Source organism: Dendrobates tinctorius, unplaced genomic scaffold (genome assembly GCF_039654945.1).
Source record: "Dendrobates tinctorius isolate UK_male_01 unplaced genomic scaffold, ASM3965494v1 ptg000117l, whole genome shotgun sequence".
NCBI classification, from domain to species: Eukaryota; Metazoa; Chordata; class Amphibia; order Anura; family Dendrobatidae; genus Dendrobates; species Dendrobates tinctorius.
The window spans coordinates 9,206,908-9,226,715 of NW_027361785.1; the positions used below are offsets into that span (position 1 = coordinate 9,206,908).

The 19,808-nt window shown below is 41.4% G+C and overlaps 1 protein-coding gene across 1 annotated transcript in view; it reads left to right on the forward strand.

Annotated features, from left to right (window-relative positions):
• The window catches only part of RASA3 (RAS p21 protein activator 3), a 285,794-nt gene that overhangs the window by 228,150 nt on the left and 37,836 nt on the right, over window positions 1–19,808 (forward strand). The window contains exons 12-16 of the mRNA XM_073590520.1: window positions 469–583; window positions 4,052–4,126; window positions 6,604–6,727; window positions 9,940–10,046; window positions 13,775–13,852. Of these exons, the coding sequence (XP_073446621.1) occupies window positions 469–583; window positions 4,052–4,126; window positions 6,604–6,727; window positions 9,940–10,046; window positions 13,775–13,852 (499 nt within the window). The remainder of the gene's footprint in view (window positions 1–468; window positions 584–4,051; window positions 4,127–6,603; window positions 6,728–9,939; window positions 10,047–13,774; window positions 13,853–19,808) is intronic.

The following is a 19,808-nucleotide window of genomic DNA, read 5'->3' on the forward strand; positions in this document are numbered from 1 at the left end:
TTCTAAGAATAATAGGAATGTATCTGTAGAGATCGGGAAACTGGGTTATGAGTCAGTGCGATGTCACTTCAGTCATACAAATGGCCCCCCATTATCATCTTGTATTCCTTATGTAACACAAACTCTCATCCGCTGTGAATTAAAGAGAGATTTCTTTATACAAAACATGAATCACATCCTTTATTACACATTTTGCATAACATGTAATTAGCTCTGCACTTATTACCAGATCTATACCTACGTGATAAAAAATTCCTGAAAGACTGAAATCAGAGTATTCATGCCATAGTCCCGTTCAAGGGTTTAGATGATTCAATGTCTAAATTATGTTCTGGGTAACCGTAACATCACCAAGTGGATATCTAGTCATCAATCTCTCATAAAAATGTTGAAATATGGCATCGGAGGAAGTCCTATTCTTTTATGGAATAGTCATCTTTTCTTGGTTTTTTTTTTTTTCTCCATCAGGGATCCAAATACCATTTTCCGAGGGAATTCATTGACCTCCAAATGCATCGATGAGAGCATGAAACTAGCTGGAATGCATTATCTTCAAGTTACGCTAAAGCCTATTATAGATGAGGTAATATGCGCATGCGGGCGTGTGTGTATACTGCAAGTGCTCCTCATAAATAAGTACACCCCAACAGATGTGTCACATCCTTTCAGAATAAACATTTTCTGTGGGATACCAAACTAAAATATTGATTGCAAACAAGATTTGTTTTTTTACACACCCAAAAAACTTCAAAATTACGAATTGGAGCCGTTAGACCTTATGACGGAGGAGATGGCCACAGGAAATAGAGACAGATCTGCAATTCTCATTACTTCTTATGGGGTTTGACAAAGATGACATGTTATAAAGTGTCTTACCAGACCCCTTACTCCCACCGTTGCTGAGGTAAGTGGGCGATCACTGATTAGATTCTATCCTCATCTCATTTCTGCTCTGGATCATATTTGCCCTCAGAAGCCTCTTAGAGAATCAGTATGGCCCTCACCTTACTGAACATCCTATAAGTGTTCTACACCATACCACACATGAATATGGTATATCCATAATTCAGGGAGATGCGGAGCTCCTGTGGATTGCCCGCTACCAGAATGTTTGCAATTTTACCCACATGTGAATGGGCTCCCTTATAGTGATGAGCGACTTGTAGGCAGGCTGAATACATGTGGGAATTCCCTAACAAACAGGCATTCCAAACATGTATTCAGGCTGTCTAGCAGTCACAAATCATTCAGATAAGACGAGAAAAACTAAATCTCCGAGCACGCCAAAATACTCGGAGGACGCCTGAGCATGCTCAGGAAAACTTGAGCAACGAGTATACTCGCTCATCATTACTCCCTTATGATGGATATATCCATGGATGTTGTAAACTAGAATTATAATTAAAAAAAAGAAACACCTTTAAAATATTATTTTACCATGTGCTGACTGTAGTACAGACAGAACGTCTGCACCAGATGTAAGCATTGACACTTCTGTGTTTAACATGTAGTGTTTGCCAGGGGAGGCATATACACAACTGCTGACCCAAATGGTTATTCAACATTGACAGTTACCTGTTAATTACTCTGTATATACACACCATGTCTGCCCATCATCAGATAACCTGCTTTAATTACCTGTTCACTGCTGGGGGTGCAGACAGTGATCCAATGCTCTCACTCAGCCTTTTATCTGAATAACTCCTAACTCCACTTATTGCATACTACTCTACATTTAAAGAGACCATACCCTTGGTAAACATGCACTTTTCCATCACAAACAGTACCCAAAGCACACATGTTGCATTTCTAAACAACAGGGTGAAAGTGATTCAGTGGCCAAGTATGTCCCCTCGTCTGAACCCTATGAGGAATTCTGAGCGCCAAGTTGAACATTGCTCTCCATCTACCATCCAGGCTCCAAAAGAGGTTGTTCTTGAATAATAGAAAAAGATAGATGTTGCAATATGTTGCCAACTGTATGGTCTTTAAAAATCATGAAGATTGTACAAAATACTACATATAATAGTTTTTGATGTGGGGAGCATTCATTTATGCATCAGCTAACTTGAATAAAAATGAAAGTTGTTTTATTAACCTTTCATGTTACGGGCTAAAAAAATGTTCATCAGTGTTGTCCAAATTTTGAAAATTCTACCTGTGTCCAGTGGGGGTATTGATTAAAATCTTACTTTTCAAAGGGGGTGTACAGTATAATATATATAATTATTTCACTTAGGGCCTGTACTTTCTCTTACAGCGCCACATATTTTGCGTTTCATGCCATTTTCTGGAGATTATTGTATGAGTGCTGTGACATATTCCCACATTCTGTAGCCCTTAGTAGGCAAAGCTATGTTCTCGTAGTGGCTCTTGACGTACAACCACCAATATGTTTGCTTTTTGTAACAGACGTTGCAGTTTAACAGCTGGAGCGAGGCCTAAGCTGCCGCCTCCTGCATTATACAGATTTCCAGGAAGGAGGCACAAGAATCCTTTTCCCTTGATGTTAAAAAAAATTGGCTTTTTTTCCTTAAAAAAATAAATTTCTGAATCTATTTTTATCCCTGAAAAGTGGTGCGTTTGGTGACATGGACAATAATTGCAGGCAGATTGCGGACACACCGCCAGTTTATTTTTTGCTACTTCCGTTCCGTCCAGATAACAGATTTATACGGAAGGTTTATGTGACGCTCCAGGCGGCTGTTTAACCACTGAACTGACCCGACTGTCGCGAATTATAGCTGTTTATCAGAAAGCAGCATTAACACATCATGTGCTACATGCGCATCCTTCTATCACCTAGTGTGCTGCTCGATGATGTGATCACAGCTCTACGTAGTGATAGATGCCTCCTGGAAAAGTTAAATATGCAAAGCAGCTCTTTTATGAAGTGAAAAAAGCTGTTTTCCAAGTATCTTCGTTACATGTAAGGCCTCTTTCACACATCCGTTTTGCGCCGTCAGGCGAGATCCGGCTTTTTTTTGTAAAACCGGATCCGGCAAAATGCAATGCTGGATCCGGTTTTTCTCCATTGACTTGTATTAGCGCCGGATGGCATTGCGGTTCGTCCGTTTTTTTGCCGGATCCGGCTATTTGTCTCATTCCGGCGTCTGGAAAAAACTGCTACTGTACTGTTTTTTGTCTCCGGCGAAAAAGCCGGAAGCGCCGGATCCGATTCTTCCGGCTCTTTGCCACAATGAAAGTCTATGGGCACCAGAATGCGCCGGATCCAGAAAAAGACGGATCCAGCCACCGGATCCGTTTTTTTTAAGTCTGCGCATGCTCAGATCCAATTGGCCAGCCCCCAGGAAACAGATATAACCTGCTAGACGGATCCGGCAGAAAAACAGATCCGTTTCTACAGTTCTCCAAAATTTACGCCGGATCCGTTTTTTCTAAAAATAGCCGGATCCTGCCTGACGGCAAAAAACTGATGTGTGAAAGTAGCCTAAGACTTCATGCTCAGGTGGTCTCTTTAAGGAGAACCATTACCCCCCCTTTACTGGCCCAATAATGACACATCTGTATGAGACATGCATTGCCAATCCCCAGAGTGCTGCTCCGTAACGGTCAGAGCCTTAGTGCGGTATGGAAAAAAAGGAACTCAAGAAGCTCAATTGTTTAACAACTAATTTGTGTAAAGCTTTAGTTTTATAGTTTTTAGTCATTTTGTTTTCTTTGTTAAAGATGAACCACAGATGATGTGGAAATAGCTAGTAATCCCTTCTTTTTTTCTAACATATGTGGCAGTGTCTTAAGTGTCACATCCAGTCATCCAGCTGGTGGTTACACCCTGCTTGTATCTCCTTTCAGACCATCTCTGGTGAACCTGAGACCGTAATCTTCTGGAACACTGACTTATCAACAAGTAACCGCACATTTCCTTTCACAGTGACTCAGCCCCAACAATCTGTGAGGCCCATCAGTCTATAAGGAGATCAGCTGCAGAGGAGCACAAGCTCCCTGCGCCCCCTGGAGGATAACGATTGCTAAGTACTAATGTCTTACTGACGTTTCTCAATATTCTGTTTTTTTTTGTGTTCCCTAGATCTGTGAGCTACATAAACCCTGTGAGATTGATCCTGTGAAGCTGAAAGATGGTGAAAACTTAGAAACGAACAAGGTAAGAAAAAATGTATTTATACCTATGCTACAGTATAAAGAGATTGAAATACAAGTTGTCTAATATCAGAAATATCCACTATAACATATTTACTTAGTGAATATACCAGCAACGCTAATTGGGTTTTGGCATATCTTTTAGAAACCAGTTTATTTCAGCCTAAATGGCAACAATATCTTAAAAAGGGAATCTGTCAGTAGGATCAACCCTCGTAAGCCGTCTATATGGGCATGTAGATCATAGGAAGCTGATTAAAATGATACATTGATATCTGCGATCTGATACATTATTCCAGAGAAATCCACATTTTTGTTATATGTAATTGAGCTGTTAAGATCTATGGGCTGGACATAGGTCTTAATGAGAATCTGCCTCCAGAGCTTATTTAAATAAAATGGGGGCGTTACCAGTGTGAGACTTGTAATGACTAACACTTTCCTCTCATCACATACAGCTCTGCAGTGAGAACACAATGCAGCAGAGCGAACACAATATGATAGAGCGAACACAGAGCTGCAGAAGTCAAGTTTGTATCCATGCAAAAACATTTGCAGGTGTCCTCTCACAGTGCTTCAGCTTCTATCTCACAGGCAGACGGTGTGGGCAGAGGGCAGGACAGCAGAGCAGAGACTAAATGTGATTGCTGTGTTTGTAATAAGGCAAGATTCGGCTCTGCTGTACTGTGTTGATTGTAGTTAGGCACAGCTCTGCAGCAGGGCTGACAACGCTATGAGAGGACAAGTGTAGCTGCAAGTGTGTGTAATGAGATAAAGTTCACTTTTGCTGTGCTGTTCTAATCTCAATGCAGAGCTGTGTGTGATTATTAGAGCAAAGTGTCCATCATTGCTTGGTTCTCACTGGTAGCGCCTCCTTTTCTTTTAAAAATAAGCTATGTGTTCAGCCCATAGATGTAACAGCTCATTTACATGTAAAAATATGTGGATTTCTCTGGAATACAACATCAGATCACAGATCTCAAAGTTTCATTTTAGTCAGCTTCCTGTGACCTACATGCCCATATAGATTGCTTAGGAGGAGAGTTAATCCTACATATAGATTCCCTTTAACTTCAGCTTCCTGTGTAACACCCTACATTTCCTGGATGGAAGCACTGTACTGTCTTGTGGGTTCTGAACCAAGGCAACTGTTCTCACCACTGAACCACCTTAAAGGCTGATATTTGCATAAAGTGATTGTCTTGCCCTTCTTGTATGTCTTATCCCATGAGTTATTAAACAATGGAAAGGCAAATTGTTTAGTGTTTTTCATATTTATGTAGTTATACTGTATGCACTACAGATAGATATTCTTACATTTATCTACTGTCCAATGCAGATGGAAACCACTGTTAAAGCATTTGGAGGAGCAAAAATCCTTCCAGGATGCATGTTTTTAGGAAAGCCCTAAACTGTCTTGGTTGTAGTTTGTGGTGTGCAGAGACTAGCGCTGCCCTCGCAAGTGACCTCACTCGTGGAGGCGGTGCTGCTCTCTGCCCGAGTGATATTTTTACAACGCACACTGACAATGTCCTCTCCTGACAGCTCGTTGCGTCTGAGTAGAGCCGGCGATAGAGTGCACGGTTACTCTGCATGGTGCAGTGACAAGAATCTACTGTGCAAATTTCTTCTTCTGAGAGGAAGAGGACTAGAACTCTAGTGCCAGCTATTGGAAGTAGCAATCCTAAAAGTCAATATCGACCCGTTCACGATCCTTGAAATGTGTCTTGGGATAAAAGCCAAACCAGAATCTTGAGATTGAATTTTTTCCTAAATCATATGGCAAGGCTCGTTTAAAGAGTTGATATTGATTTGTAGGGTTGCTACTTCCAATAGGTGGCACTAGAGTTTTATTCCTCTTCCTCTCTGAAGAGGAAATTTTCATTTTTAATTTCCCAGAGGAGCATTTGCACTGCGTATGTCTTTGTAGACTGACATCCAAGGCATGTCATGCTCAACAAGGAGAAACGTTACCCCTTGGATCCAAGAATCTACTGAACATCAGCATTAACAACTGACGCTTGCTCAATAGAGCAAGGACTGGCTCAACTCCTGAAACGGAGGTATCTGATGAAGCTTTGTTTCGGGGATGGGGCAGAGGCTGCAGCGGTGACCTCAGCCTCTCTCCCAGATGACACTTCATTTGAGTATCCCAGCATGATCTGGGATTCTAAAAAAAAAAGCGTCATCAAAAAGAAAGTATTAGAAAAAAATAGCGCAGTTAGATAGTGTAGTGAGGGAAGGATAGGGAATTTGTTAAAGTATATTAGAAAATAGATTAGATTGTGGCATTAAATAGAGTTTTGGATGATAATTTGTTTCGGAGCACCCCTTTAAGTATAGGAGTGCAGTAGCTGTTGTAATACAGGATAAATATCATCTATAGTGCCTCTCACCAGGTGGAAGCATACTTGGGTTTATTTTTCTATGATTAAAAATTCTGTCAATTTCAACAAGCATTTTTCCTATTGTTTTTAATAGGAAAACTTGAAGAATTATGTAGACCAGATTTTTAATGTCATCACAAAATCAGGAGTCAGTTGTCCAACTGTTATGTGTGACATCTTTTTCTCTCTGCGAGAGTCTGCTGCCAAGCGTTTCCAAGGTGAGTAGATACTTCAATTATCGCTAAGCCTTTTTCTTGGTATTTTAACCTCATAGATGATTTTTTTCTTCTTACGCGTGGGTATGACTAATGAAGCATTGGCACTGATGATCAGGGTTATCGCACTCTGAGAGCGTACTATACGGCAGGTCTACATTCATGCATTGCCAGGTATCTGAGAAGCCCATGTCAGTGCATTTCCTGAGTGTTCTTATCAGAATGCCAATAAACTCACTGAAGTAGTTTACGATGTAGAATAAAAATCCTTCTCCGTTATTCTCCATGCCTGGCCACAGAAATCCAGTCCTTCAATCTGTCCAGCTTTTGTTTCTACCTTACGAGGCAAATTCTTTGTGGTGAAATCAAGAGAAAGGCAAAATAACAACCTTGTGTGTACTGCTTGTACAGCCTCCCCAGCTGATGGAAAATATGCTCCTTCTAAATCGTCCTCATCAGATGCCTGTATTAAAGTGCAGACTCGCTAGAAATTATTGTTGTCTTTGTAATGGAACCAAAGAGCCGGGCTTTTCACATGCTGGTAGCAGACATTGGGTTCATTAACCGTTCAAGCTCCTCTTTCTTGGTAACACACGCATCGATCTGCAGCTAGGTCTTACACAAGTTATGGTTTCCTTGTCAAGTCACATCAAACTATTTAAAATGTCTTTTTAATGGAAAACTGGACTTTCTGCAGTCTGAGTCATACAGCATAAGCCGTAAACTAGCCCAATACAATTTTATATATGAACCAATGAGCATACCACCAACATATTAAATGTACTTCATAATGGCCACTGTGTACAAGTGGAATGTGTAAAACTCTAAGGGGAATCTGTCAGTATATCAACCCTCCTAAGTCACCCATATGGACATGTAGGTCATAGGAAGCCGAATAAAATAATACCTTGATGTGTGATCTGATATCTTATTGCTGAGAAATCCACATTTTTGTTATATGTAATGTACTTTGATCTTTACCAGTCTCACACAGGTAACTCACCCTTTTATTTAAAATAAGCTCTGGAGGCAGATTTCCATGTAGCTCAGCGTTATCTAGGACTTTTTTTTATGGGGCTATGAACTGACAAGCAGGTAGTAGCTAACTACCTGCCTGTTCTTCCCGGTGCTGCCTCAGAGCGATCACAGACCGCTCTTGCCGGCAATTCTGCTCCTTCATGTCAACAAAGCAGCTCTTCCTCTTCCTGTTCTGCCACCTTGCATATAAAGTGTATAGGGTTTTTAAATCAAAAATTCTGTACTAAATGGGTTGACAAATGTTTGAGCGCCCTTCTTCCTCTTGGCTTGCTGAGGATGGTACGCTACTAAACATTGGAAGTTCAGGACGATGGCCTGCTCATGGTGCTGGTCTGAATCTGGCTGGACCCAGAAAACAGCTTGTAAGCCAAAAAAACCAGACACTTCCGATAGACTGCTGATAGAGCCAGTATCCTATGCAACAAGTAGTAAACTCGAGAATGGAGAGGATTTTTATTAAGCGGTAAATTGGCAAGTTGCTTCTTTTTACAAACACTTTATAATTTTACCCATTTAAGAAGTTGAAACAACCCCTACAAGGAATACCAATGAAGAAAAGGTCCAGCTTTTCCTTTCTCTAAGGAATGTTGTTCTTGCTTTAAGAAAGCTCTTGCTGTATCCGAGATACTTGTTCAGTCTTTCAGCATATTGAATTATTGTGTGTGGAAAAAAATAAGTCGGCAACAAAATGGAAGTGCCGTGAAAAAATCCTTATTTTAAATGAAAATACAGTAGTCAATTCAGAATCCACCCCTGTTTCCATTGGAGGAGTAGCATTCCTGCAGTGAACACCACCATTTTCCATATTGTGCCTATGACGTATCAAAACTGAGTTACCAAGATCTGCACATATTTCTTGCTGTGCATGCTTTGCAGACAAGGAGAAAAGTTTGTGAATACCACAGAAGACACCTACAGATTTGTTCTCTTCTTTTATGACACCCATGTGATAATATGCCTCCAACTTCTGAGCCATAGACAGAACATGACCTGCTATCTTGTTTGGAATCAATCTTCTAAAGTAATTATGAATTTAAGCCAACACAGCAGCAATAACATCCACCCACCAAATCCCCTAAATATGTTGATGATGACCCTTTCCAGCCCAATGATCTGAGGCAGAGATGGTTGAATGAATGGATGGATAGCTAGGATCCAAGAACTTCATGGCACATCCAGATAACATAAATTAAAGTGAGTTTACTCTATGGCGATGTTTCATCCTACACACTGCAGCTTGAATAAAGCCCCAATGTGTATTCTGAAATGCTGCAATTGCCAACGAAGGGGAATAAACTTGCTCAAGTTTGAACTGATAGTGTTGATAAGTTTTTGGAATATACTTAAAGGAAGCCACAAGCAGGATCACTTGTACACCATTACTATGGACTAGCAGCGGGCTGGTCTTTGCTATTTAGACTGATAGATGTTAAAGGGGTTTTCTTATGATAAATGTTCAGGAGCACAAATCTCCTCTTCCTCCCAGCATCCTGGTTGCCAAGGGTGGTGCGCTCTAGACTGTTCGGTTCAGATTAGCGGCACTTTTATGGTCTATACAGAGAGTTCTCCCAGACTGCTAGCCAGGAAACTTTGTCTGTGCAGCACAGGAGAAGCACAGGGTCATGGAGACTGGTCATATCCAGCAATCCGGCCAGCTTCAGAGTGGTGCAAGGTGGTTATGAAAGAGTGGTGAGGCAACGTGCTTGGATAAAGTGTTATGCGAGCATGCTCGTGTGCTAGCAGAGTGTATTCGGCGTGCTCTAAAAAATATGCCTATTAAACAGACAATCCCTCCTGAATGTGATGCAGCCGCGGGTAATAGAAAACACTCAGCACTCGAGCATGCTCAGATAACACCTTATCTGAGCACGCTTGCTCATCACTAATATGAAAGCATAGAGCTGCACTTTCTTACCTAGGTAATCCGCTATCCTGGGACTGCAAATTGCCCTCTAACTTATGTAACTAATGCTAAACTATTAACTTAAACATTCCTCCGTTCTTTAGAGCGGAAGGAAAAATTGTGAGGAAAAATGAGCTTGTTTTCTTAAGTTCAGGTCGATGTATTACGGTGCAAAATGTGGATGTTTAGTCTTTTTTGTCCTATAAATTCAGTGTGTCACTTTCTTTTTTTTTTTTTTTTTTTTTTAACTGTTTGTGTGTTCTGTTTGTCTCAGACGACCCTGATGTAAGATATACCGCTGTGAGCAGCTTCATTTTCCTGCGGTTCTTTGCACCTGCCATCCTGTCTCCTAACCTTTTCCAGCTCAGTCCTCACCACCCAGTAAGTGCCTTGAAAGACCCTTGTTAGCTTCAGTAAAGTGTCAGAGAACTGATTGAGTGCAACTCCTGCCGTGCACAAGGCACATGCTGTGCCAGACTTCTGTTATAATGTGGGGGATGCATTACAAGTGACAGCCTTTAGGAAAACAGCCTGATGCACATGTACTTTAAAGCATGTTTTATGAAATATCGCCTTTTTATTATTTGTGACATTTTCCTTTTCTTTATAAACACTACTACCCCGATTTCATTAAGGCTGAGATTTTGTACGCCAGTCTTAATGAAAGATACACTGGAGTGAGATGCACCAAAGAGGTACCTCCACCAGAAATGTTACTCCAGCCAGGGACTGGAGTACCTTTCTGGCATAATTTATGCCACGTTTGTCGACCAAAATATGATTAAGTTGACCGGTGAGCTTTGCCACACCCCTGTTTTCCCCTGCCCTGCCCACCTTAGCGGAGCTGGCCGGAACCGGTAAAAATAACGCCAAAAGTCAGAAACTTCATGATGAAGTGGGGCCAAGGACTTCTACTGTAGTTTCAGATGTTAGTGAGAAAAGAAAATCTCTTTATTGTACTGGTCATGTTTTGTATGTCCCAGGTTTTTCTCTTTTTACATTCTAATATATTGATTATATTAATACAGAACCATCTCCTGTACAAGAGTATTTGAGCAAATCAATTTGCAATAGACTGATTAAGAACTAGAATAGTTTAAGTAAAGGGATATTCCCATAAACTAATGGCCGCCATCCTCCTTCCTGAGCATAGAGAGGTCACGCTTTAACATGGCCTTCTCTTGTAAATGTTCCTGGCACAGTGGGCTAGAGATGGAGAAATACAGGGCTACACTGGCAATGTATTCCCTTCACCTCCGGATCAGTAGGGGACCCAGAGGTCTCCCACCCAATCATGAAGTGAGGACTTACCCCAACAGTTTATTATCAGTTTATATGATGGGAAAACTAAAAATTCATGAAAAAGTTAAAAAGCATATACTTGTAATGAAGCAAGACTACATATTGTAGGAACTTTATAATACAAGAATAGCAAATATAAGTACACTACACAGTACATGTGAAGATTAGGGGCTTTCATTGAGACCCCAATTGCCTTTTCCAGTACTTTTGACATAATGAATGATGTAGTCTAACAACCTTCCAAAGAAAATATGTATGAATGTTTTGGCTATTTAATGTGTATTAAAAGGCCACTACAGGCTACTTCTCTAAATTCTTATAGGTTAATAATTCAGAATAGCACATAAAAACTCGCCTTGTGATCTTTTGTGCAGCAGAACTTTATACATATTAGATAACCTTGGCTCTTCAGTGTATGGGATGATATAATATGTATTTGTGTGTATATGTATATAAACAATGTGGAAAATAAGTATTTGATACACTGCCAATTTTGCAAGTTTTCCCACCTACAAAGAAAAGAGAGGTCTGTAATTTTTATCGTAGGCACACTTCAACTGTGAGCAACAGAATCTAAAAATATAAAGCAGAAAGTCACATTGTATGATTTTTAAATTGCATTTTATTGCATGAAATAAGTATTTGATCACTTACATACCAGGAAGAATTCTGGATCACACAGGCCTGTTAGTTTTTCTTTAAGAAGCCCTCATACTCTGCACTCATTACCTGCATTAATTCAACCTGTTTGCACTCGTTACCTGTATAAAAGACACATGTCCACACAATCAATCACACTCCAACCTATACACCATGGCCAAGACCAAAGAGCTGTCTAAGGACACCAGGGACGAAATTGTAAACCTGAACAAGGCTTGGATGTGCTAAAGGAGAAGTAGGCAAGCAGCTTGATGAGTAGGTTACAAATGTTGACGCAGTTATTAGAAAATGGAAGAAACTCAAGATGATTGTCAATCTTCTTCAGTCTCGGGCTCCATGCAAGATCTCTCTTGCCTCGTGGGGTAAGGATGATTCTGAGAAAGGTCAGGAATAATCCCAGAACTACACATGAGGGACCTGGTCAGTGATCTGAAGAGAGCTGGGACCATAGTCTCAAACATTACCATTAGTAACACAGTACGCCGTTATGGATTAAAATCATGCAGGGCACTCATGGTCCCCCTGCTTACACCAGCGACATGTCCAGGCCCGTTTGAAGTATGCCAATTACCATCTGGATGATCCCGAAGAGGCATGGAAGAAGGTCATGTGGTCAGGCGAGACCAAAATAGAACTTTTTGGTATCAACTCCACTCGCTCTGTTTGTAGGAAGAAGTAGGATGGGTGCAACTCTAAGGGCACCATCCCAACCATGCAGCATGGTGGGGGAAACATCTTACTTTTCTTCAAAGGGGACAGGATGACTGCACCATATTGAAGGGCCGATAGAAGGGGTCATGTATTGAGATTTTGGCCAACAACCTCCTTCTCTCAGTAAGAACATTGAAGATGGGCCATGGCTAGGTCTTCCAGCATGACAATGACCCGAAACACACAGCCAGGGAAATTAAGTGTAAGATGCATTTCAAGGTCCTGGAGTGGCCTAGGCAAGCGACAGCCCTTAAACTTGAAAGATCTGGAGAAGATCTGTATGGAGGAGTGGGCCAAAATCCCTGCTGCAGTGTGTGCAAATTTGGTCAAGAGTACAGGAAACATCTGACCTCTGTAATTACAAACAAAAGTTTCTGTACCAAATATTAACTTCTGTTTTTGTATTGTATCAAATACTTAATGCAAATACTTATTACATGCAAATTCATTAGTTAAAAATCATACAATGATTTTTTTTTTTGTTTTAATTTTTAGATTCTGTCTCTCACAGTTGATGTATAGCAAGATAAAAATTACAGACCTCTCCATTCTTTGTTGGTGGGAAAACTTGCAAAATCGGCAGTGTATCAAATACTTATTTTCCCCACTGTATATAGTATGCATATAGTATGTAGTATTTAAGTGTGGAATAATATTATGTAGGCTGGTTATTTCATGACTTGTTGCATGCATATATTTTGGGGGTCTGTGGAGGAGTTTTAGTAGATTATCCAATCTGAACCTTCATGTCTGGACATATTTGTTGGTTTATTAAGTTCTCAGTTGCACCACATTATTCGACTTGTTAATGTACACATATTAGTGTTTGTTTATGACCATATGGTTGTGCTGGTACATCATGAATCAGTCTTAATGAATGAGACATTCTGCAGCAGCTGCTCATGAGCGTTACATTAGGAGCTAATGCTGTAATTGGAGATTTCTGACTGTGGAGGATTGCAAGTGAATGTATACTGTAATGTTCTCCACTGAGCTCTTGCCTCATTTCCCACATAATGGTTTATGTATCCTTAACCAATTTAATTTTTTAGATATATATTGGCTTTATTAGTATACTGTTGACCATATTCTATGGGGAGATGTTTCAAATTCCTCTTTATTATTCAGAATCTTAAATTTGTTTTCACATACTGCGTTTTTATAGTAGTACATTTGCAAGTCTAAAAAAATATGTCCACCTTTTGTATTTACATTTTTTTCTTGTCCCAATGCATTAAACATGAAGTTATTTAGCTTTTTTTTTTACCAGCCTGTTTTGCGATCCTTTATGGCCTTGGAATGTGTGTGTCGTTACATTGGGTGTACTAGTAATAGAAAGCCCATGGATTTACCCGTGGCAGATACCATAGCTCGGTGGGAAATGTAGCCCTTTGTCGTGTTTATATGCGATCAGTGACTTGAACTGTTTCATACAGGACCCACAGACTTCTAGAACGTTGACCCTCATCTCCAAGACTATACAGACATTAGGCAGCTTATCCAAGTCAAAATCTGTAAGTATTTCTCCTGTGTACACCTGACGACAAAACCAACAAAAGTGTATGGAAAATGGTAGATTTCATCAAAATTTTGTTTCTCTGGATATGCAATACTGCTTTGTGTTTTCACGAGATGATCACCATGTAAGTTGAGAGCATCGGGCTTCCTGCCCACTGATATGGTTTGTTTATAGGCTTACAACGCAGATGAATACTTGGTCTTGCCAATAATGAACATTTATTTGATTTATTGATGTATTTCTAAGTTTTTCAGTATGTCATACGTCTGCGGTTAGCTTGTTTATCACTAGCTCACTACGATACCACCCTCAACAACATTAATCTTCTACTCTTGAGAAGCGTTATTTCATGCAATGGAGAATGTATCGCCACCGTTTATTTTAACAGCTCTTTCCCAATAGAGTCATTATTTATGCTGTTTTTACCAAAGAGTGAGCATCTGATTGTCCTCAAAGGAGTACATGTGTTATCCAAGGGCATGGTACTGGCAGTTGTGCAACAGAATCAAGCCTTGGCATCTCTTCCCTTCTCTTTTTTTCTAGGATGGGTTGAGAGTGTGAGTCACAGGAAATATCTAAATTTTCCTCTGTAATTAACAGATTCAGTCTCTCTCTCCCTAATAATACAAACTTCAGTCTAAGAACTGCAAATTAATATTTCATTGAGACAGTAAGGATTTATTTCAGGCAGTGCTGTATATAGCTAAGCATGAATTATTGATTTTCTTGCACTCGGTAGATGAAAATCCACAGAACTAGTCCTTACACTTTGCCACCTGTAATGCCAAAGCTTTTATTTAGCAGACATTCCTTAGCTGATTCAATCTCTAGTTTTGATTCAGAAATATTATAGTCCTCATAACATCCATTAGTACAGTTAAGAAGTTTCCAGTGTTATGTGGTAACCTGTCGTTTCCTATTATGCAGATAGATCCTGCATCAAGGAAGCATTGTTTGCCGCGTGTCTTTTTTTAAATTACAAATAATTGGTTTTTACTGTGATATAAAATTTGATTTATGGCGCCAGTTTACTTTTAAGCAGGGCTGTGGAGTCGCTAAGCCAAACCTCCGACTCCTCAGTTTCTGACTCCCGACTTCCGACTCCCTCATACATGTCTCATGTTTAAGTGATAAATTTACTGTAGAAAAATGGTACCATCAGGCTTTTCCATCACCATTATGATACAATAATCAAGCTATTCAGATAGAATATAAAATACACTGCTCAAAAAAATGTAAGGAAACGCTAAAAAAAATACCACATCCTAGATATCTCTGAAACATTCCAGTTGCAAATTTTTATTCGTTACATAGTGGAATGGGTTTAGAACAATAAAACATAACAATTATCAATGTAAATCAAAATGAATATCCCGTGGAGTTCTGGATTTGGAATGATACTCAAAATCAAAGTGGAAAATCAAAATACAGGCTGATCCAACTTCAGTGGAAATGCCTCATGACAAGGAAAAGATGCTCAGTATTGTGTGTGGCCTCCACGTTCCTGTATGACCTCCCTACTGTACAATGCCTGGGCATTCTCCTGATGAGATGGCGGATGGTCTCCTGAGGGATCTCCTCCAAGACCTGGACTAAAGAATCTGCCAACTCCTGGACAGTCTGTGGTGCAATGTGAAGTTGGTGGATGAAGCGAGACATGATGTCCCAGATGTGCTCAATCGGATTCAGGTCTGGGGAATGGGCGGGCTTCAATGCCTTCATCTTGCAGGAACTGCTAACACACTCCAGCCACATGAGGGTCTGGTATTGTCCTGCATTAGGAGGAACCCAGGGCCAACCGCACCAGCATATGGTCTCACAAAGGGTCTGAGGATCTCATCTCGGTACCTAATGGCAGTCAGGCTAACTCTGGCGAGCACATGGAGGGCTGTGCGGCCCTCCAAAGAAATGTCACCCCACACCATTACAGACCCACTGCCAAATCGGTCATGCTGAAGGATGTTTCTTTTTTGAATCAGATCTTTTTTATTAAACATTCAGGAATCAATACAGAAAGAATATGACATCTTATATAGCTAGTAAAAATTACATTGAGAGCAGATATTATTTAAAGGGTAAAACTCTTCCTGTGTAAGAATAAATAAAAAGAAAATCTCAAAACACAGATATTTGCATAAAATTGAGCCTATAAACAACATGGCTCCACAAATAAACAAAAATCAAAATTATACATCAGTGCCTCAGTTCAGTGGGAAAACCATCCCCGCCAGCCGCGCCACTCCGCATCATATTTCGCCCCCCGCGGATATCAGGTCCAATCCACCCCAGCCCCCTCCCACCGCGCCACTCAAAATCTACTTCGCCACAAAGGGCACTAGAATTTATTTTCACCCCCTAAGCATCCCCTCACCGCAAGCACAACAGCAACTGGTCCAACATCGCATCCCGTACCAGTGCGCCCGAGGGGAGACCCGGTGACTCCATCCATGGCTGCCAAATTTTGTAAAACTTTCTTATTGCATTTCTTTTTAAATAAGCCCCCCTTTCCAATCTGATGACATTATTTAGTTTATTTTTAAGCTCTGACAATGTTGGTGGCATAGGATCCAACCAATGATATGCAAGTATCTTTCTTGCCTGATATAGGATACATGCTATTCCCAGGGCCACTGCAGAGTCCGGGTCAACCCCCTCCTCCCACAGATTCAACAAACATAGACGAGGTGACGGTCGTATTGTAATATGGTATACCTGGGCTATGAGTCCCAGGGTCTGCCTCCAGAAATCCCCAATGTGCCCGCACTCCCACATAACATGCATCAAGTGGGCATCATCCTGCCCACACCTAACACATTGTGTATTGGGCCTAAGTCCCATTTTAAATAATAAGCTGGGTGTTTTATATACCCTGTGAATGAGATATATATTTGCGAAAGCCGCTGGCACTCAGAAACCGCCATTTTAGGGACCTGTTCTAGAATATCGGACCACTGGTCCTCCGTCAGGGGGCCAACGTCCCGTTCCCACTTATTCTTAGCAGCAGTCAGTGGATATGTCTCCAGATGGGCAGGCAATAATCTTTTATATAATTCAGAGATAAGTCCCCTAGAAGACTCAGATGTAAGTAGCATATGTAGTGTTTGATTATGTGTCACTATCACCGGATTTGTCCTTCTCTGTTTTTCCAATGCATGTCTTAGCTGTAAGTACTGATAAAAGAAGACATGTGGGAGGTGAAATTCTGTTCTCAATTGTTCAAAACTCTTAAGAGTATTATTTTGCAAAATTTGTGACACCAGATAAATCCCTTTATCTTCCCATCTTCTGAACCCCACCAGCTTTTTGATCTCTTGCAAATCCGGATTTCGCCACAATGGCCACAACTCCGTAGGCCCATTTATCTTCAAAAGAGACTTGCCCCTATCCCACACCTTGAAAATCATAGCCAACGTGGGGTATCGTGCCCCATTTATCTGCCGTCTTCCCACCTCCAACCGGCACCCTGGATATTTCCATACCGATCCTTCCCTCACAATATCACCACCATTGTCACGCGCCCCGTCTTTACCTCAACCCTTAAGATGTTGCATCTGGGAGGCTATAAAGTATATGAATGGGTTTGGCACCGCCAATCCTCCCTCCTCCTTCCCTCGCTACAGTATCTCCAAGCGAATCCTAGCCTGTTTTTTCTTCCAAATTAATTCCCGGAATAATGTATTTATTTTTGCAAAAAAGACCCTACAGATCCACACCGGAGAATTATGTATCAAATATAATAATTGTGGCATCATTACCATTTTGATTAAGTTAGATCTACCAATATTCGACAACGGCAGGCGACACCAAGTATGTACTTTTGCTCTAAATCGCTGCAACAGGGGTTCCAGATTCAGAGCCCGAAAATCCTTCGGGGCAGGACTAACAATTATACCCAGATACTTAAACTTCCGAACTACAGGGACCGGTATCTGAAAATCTGAGAAATCCGCCGGGAGAGGGTCTATCGGCATTAAAGCTGATTTGGACCAATTAATCCGAAAACCAGACCTCAGTCCAAATTCTCGAATGACCTCCATTGCCGGCAAAATCGAGGAATGTACCTTATCTAAATATAGAAGTAAATCATCCGCGTACAATGATATCCTCAACTCCACAGTTCCACACCTGAATCCCATTATTTCTCTGGACTTCCGAATTGCAACTGCCAATGGCTCCATCACAGTAGCAAATAGCAAGGGCGAGAGCGGGCACCCCTGTCTAGTACCTCTCCCAAGAGGAAAAGACTCAGAGACCCTGCCATTAGCCCCAACCTTCGCCACCGGCGAGCCATACAACAGCCTCACCCAATTTATAAATCTGTGTCCAAAGCCCATTTTCCGAAGTACCGCCCACAAAAAACCCCACTCCAGACTATCGAACGCCTTAGCGGCGTCTAAGGACAAAATTGCTCTTCCCCCCCCCAACTCCCCAGAACTATGTTGAATCCCCAAGTATAGTTTCCTAAGGTTCATAGATGTGGCTCTGCCTGGGATAAATCCCGTCTGATCCTTCTGTATAACAGATGAGAACTCGGGACATCCTATTGGCGAGTACCTTGGCCAATAATTTAACATCTGTTGATAGTAGGGAAATCGGGCAATATGAATCCGGAACCTCTAGATCCTTTCCGGGCTTTAATATTAAAACTATCAAAGCTTCCCTCATAGATGGCGGGAGGACCCTCTGCCTTTCAGCCTCTTCAAATACCTTAAGTAGCTTAGGTAGCAGTAAGGGTGCATAGGTTTTGTAAAACTCGCCAGGCAGGCCATCCATTCCTGGAGCCTTTTCATTTTGCATCTGACCAAGCGCCTCCTCCAACAGGATGTCCCGATCCAATGAATCCCTATCGCTATCAGCCAATGCAGGGAGAGAGAGAGCATCCAGGTACTGCTCAATCTCAGTCTCCGTGAGACTGCAATCTGATGTGTATAGTCGCATATAATACCTCCTTATCTCACTCACTATGTCCGCACTGTCCGTCACAAGACCACCCGAGTCCGTTTTTAGCCTATTGATATATGAAGATCTGTCCTGTGCTCTAATGACCGTGGCTAATAAATGTCCTACTCCCTCCCCCTCTATAAAATATTTTTGTTTGAGGAAATAACGTTTATTTGCTGCCGCCGACATGAGGTTTTCCCTGAGCGACCCCTGTGCCTTCTCCAAAGCTTTTTTAGTTTCCTCTGTCGGGTTGAGTATCACCGCAGCCTCCGCAACAGACACCTCCTGGATCAGGCCCCGGGTGTAGCGTCTATTTTGGCTTTTCCGTGTGCATATTTCTCTAATATACACTCACTGGCCACTTTATTAGGTACACCATGCTAGTAACGGGTTGGACCCTCTTTTGCCTTCAGAACTGCCTCAATTCTTCGTGGCAGAGATTCAACAAGGTGCTGGAAGCATTCCTAAGAGATTTTGGACCATATTGACATGATGGCATCACACAGTTGGCGCAGATTTGTCGGCTGCACATCCCTGATGCGAATCTCCCGTTCCACCACATCCCAAAGATGCTCTATTGGATTGAGATCTGGTGACTGAGGAGGCCATTTGAGTACAGTGAACTCATTGTCATGTTCAAGAAACCAATCTGAGATGATTCGAGCTTTATGACATGGCGCATTATCCTGCTGAAAGTAGCCATCAGATGCCTGTTCTTAGCTGAGAGGAGTGGTACCCAGTGTGGTCTTCTGCTGCTGTAGCCCATCTGCCTCAAAGTTCGACGCACTGTGCGTTCAGAGATGCTCTTCTGCCTACCTTGGTTGTAACGGGTGGCAATTTGAGTCACTGTTGCCTTTCTATCAGCTCGAACCAGTATGCCCATTCTCCTCTGACCTCTGGCATCAACAAGGCATTTCCGGCCACAGAACTGCCGCTCACTGGATTTTTTACCTTTTTCGGACCATTCTCTGTAAACCCTAGAGATGGTTGTGCGTGAAAATCCCAGTAGA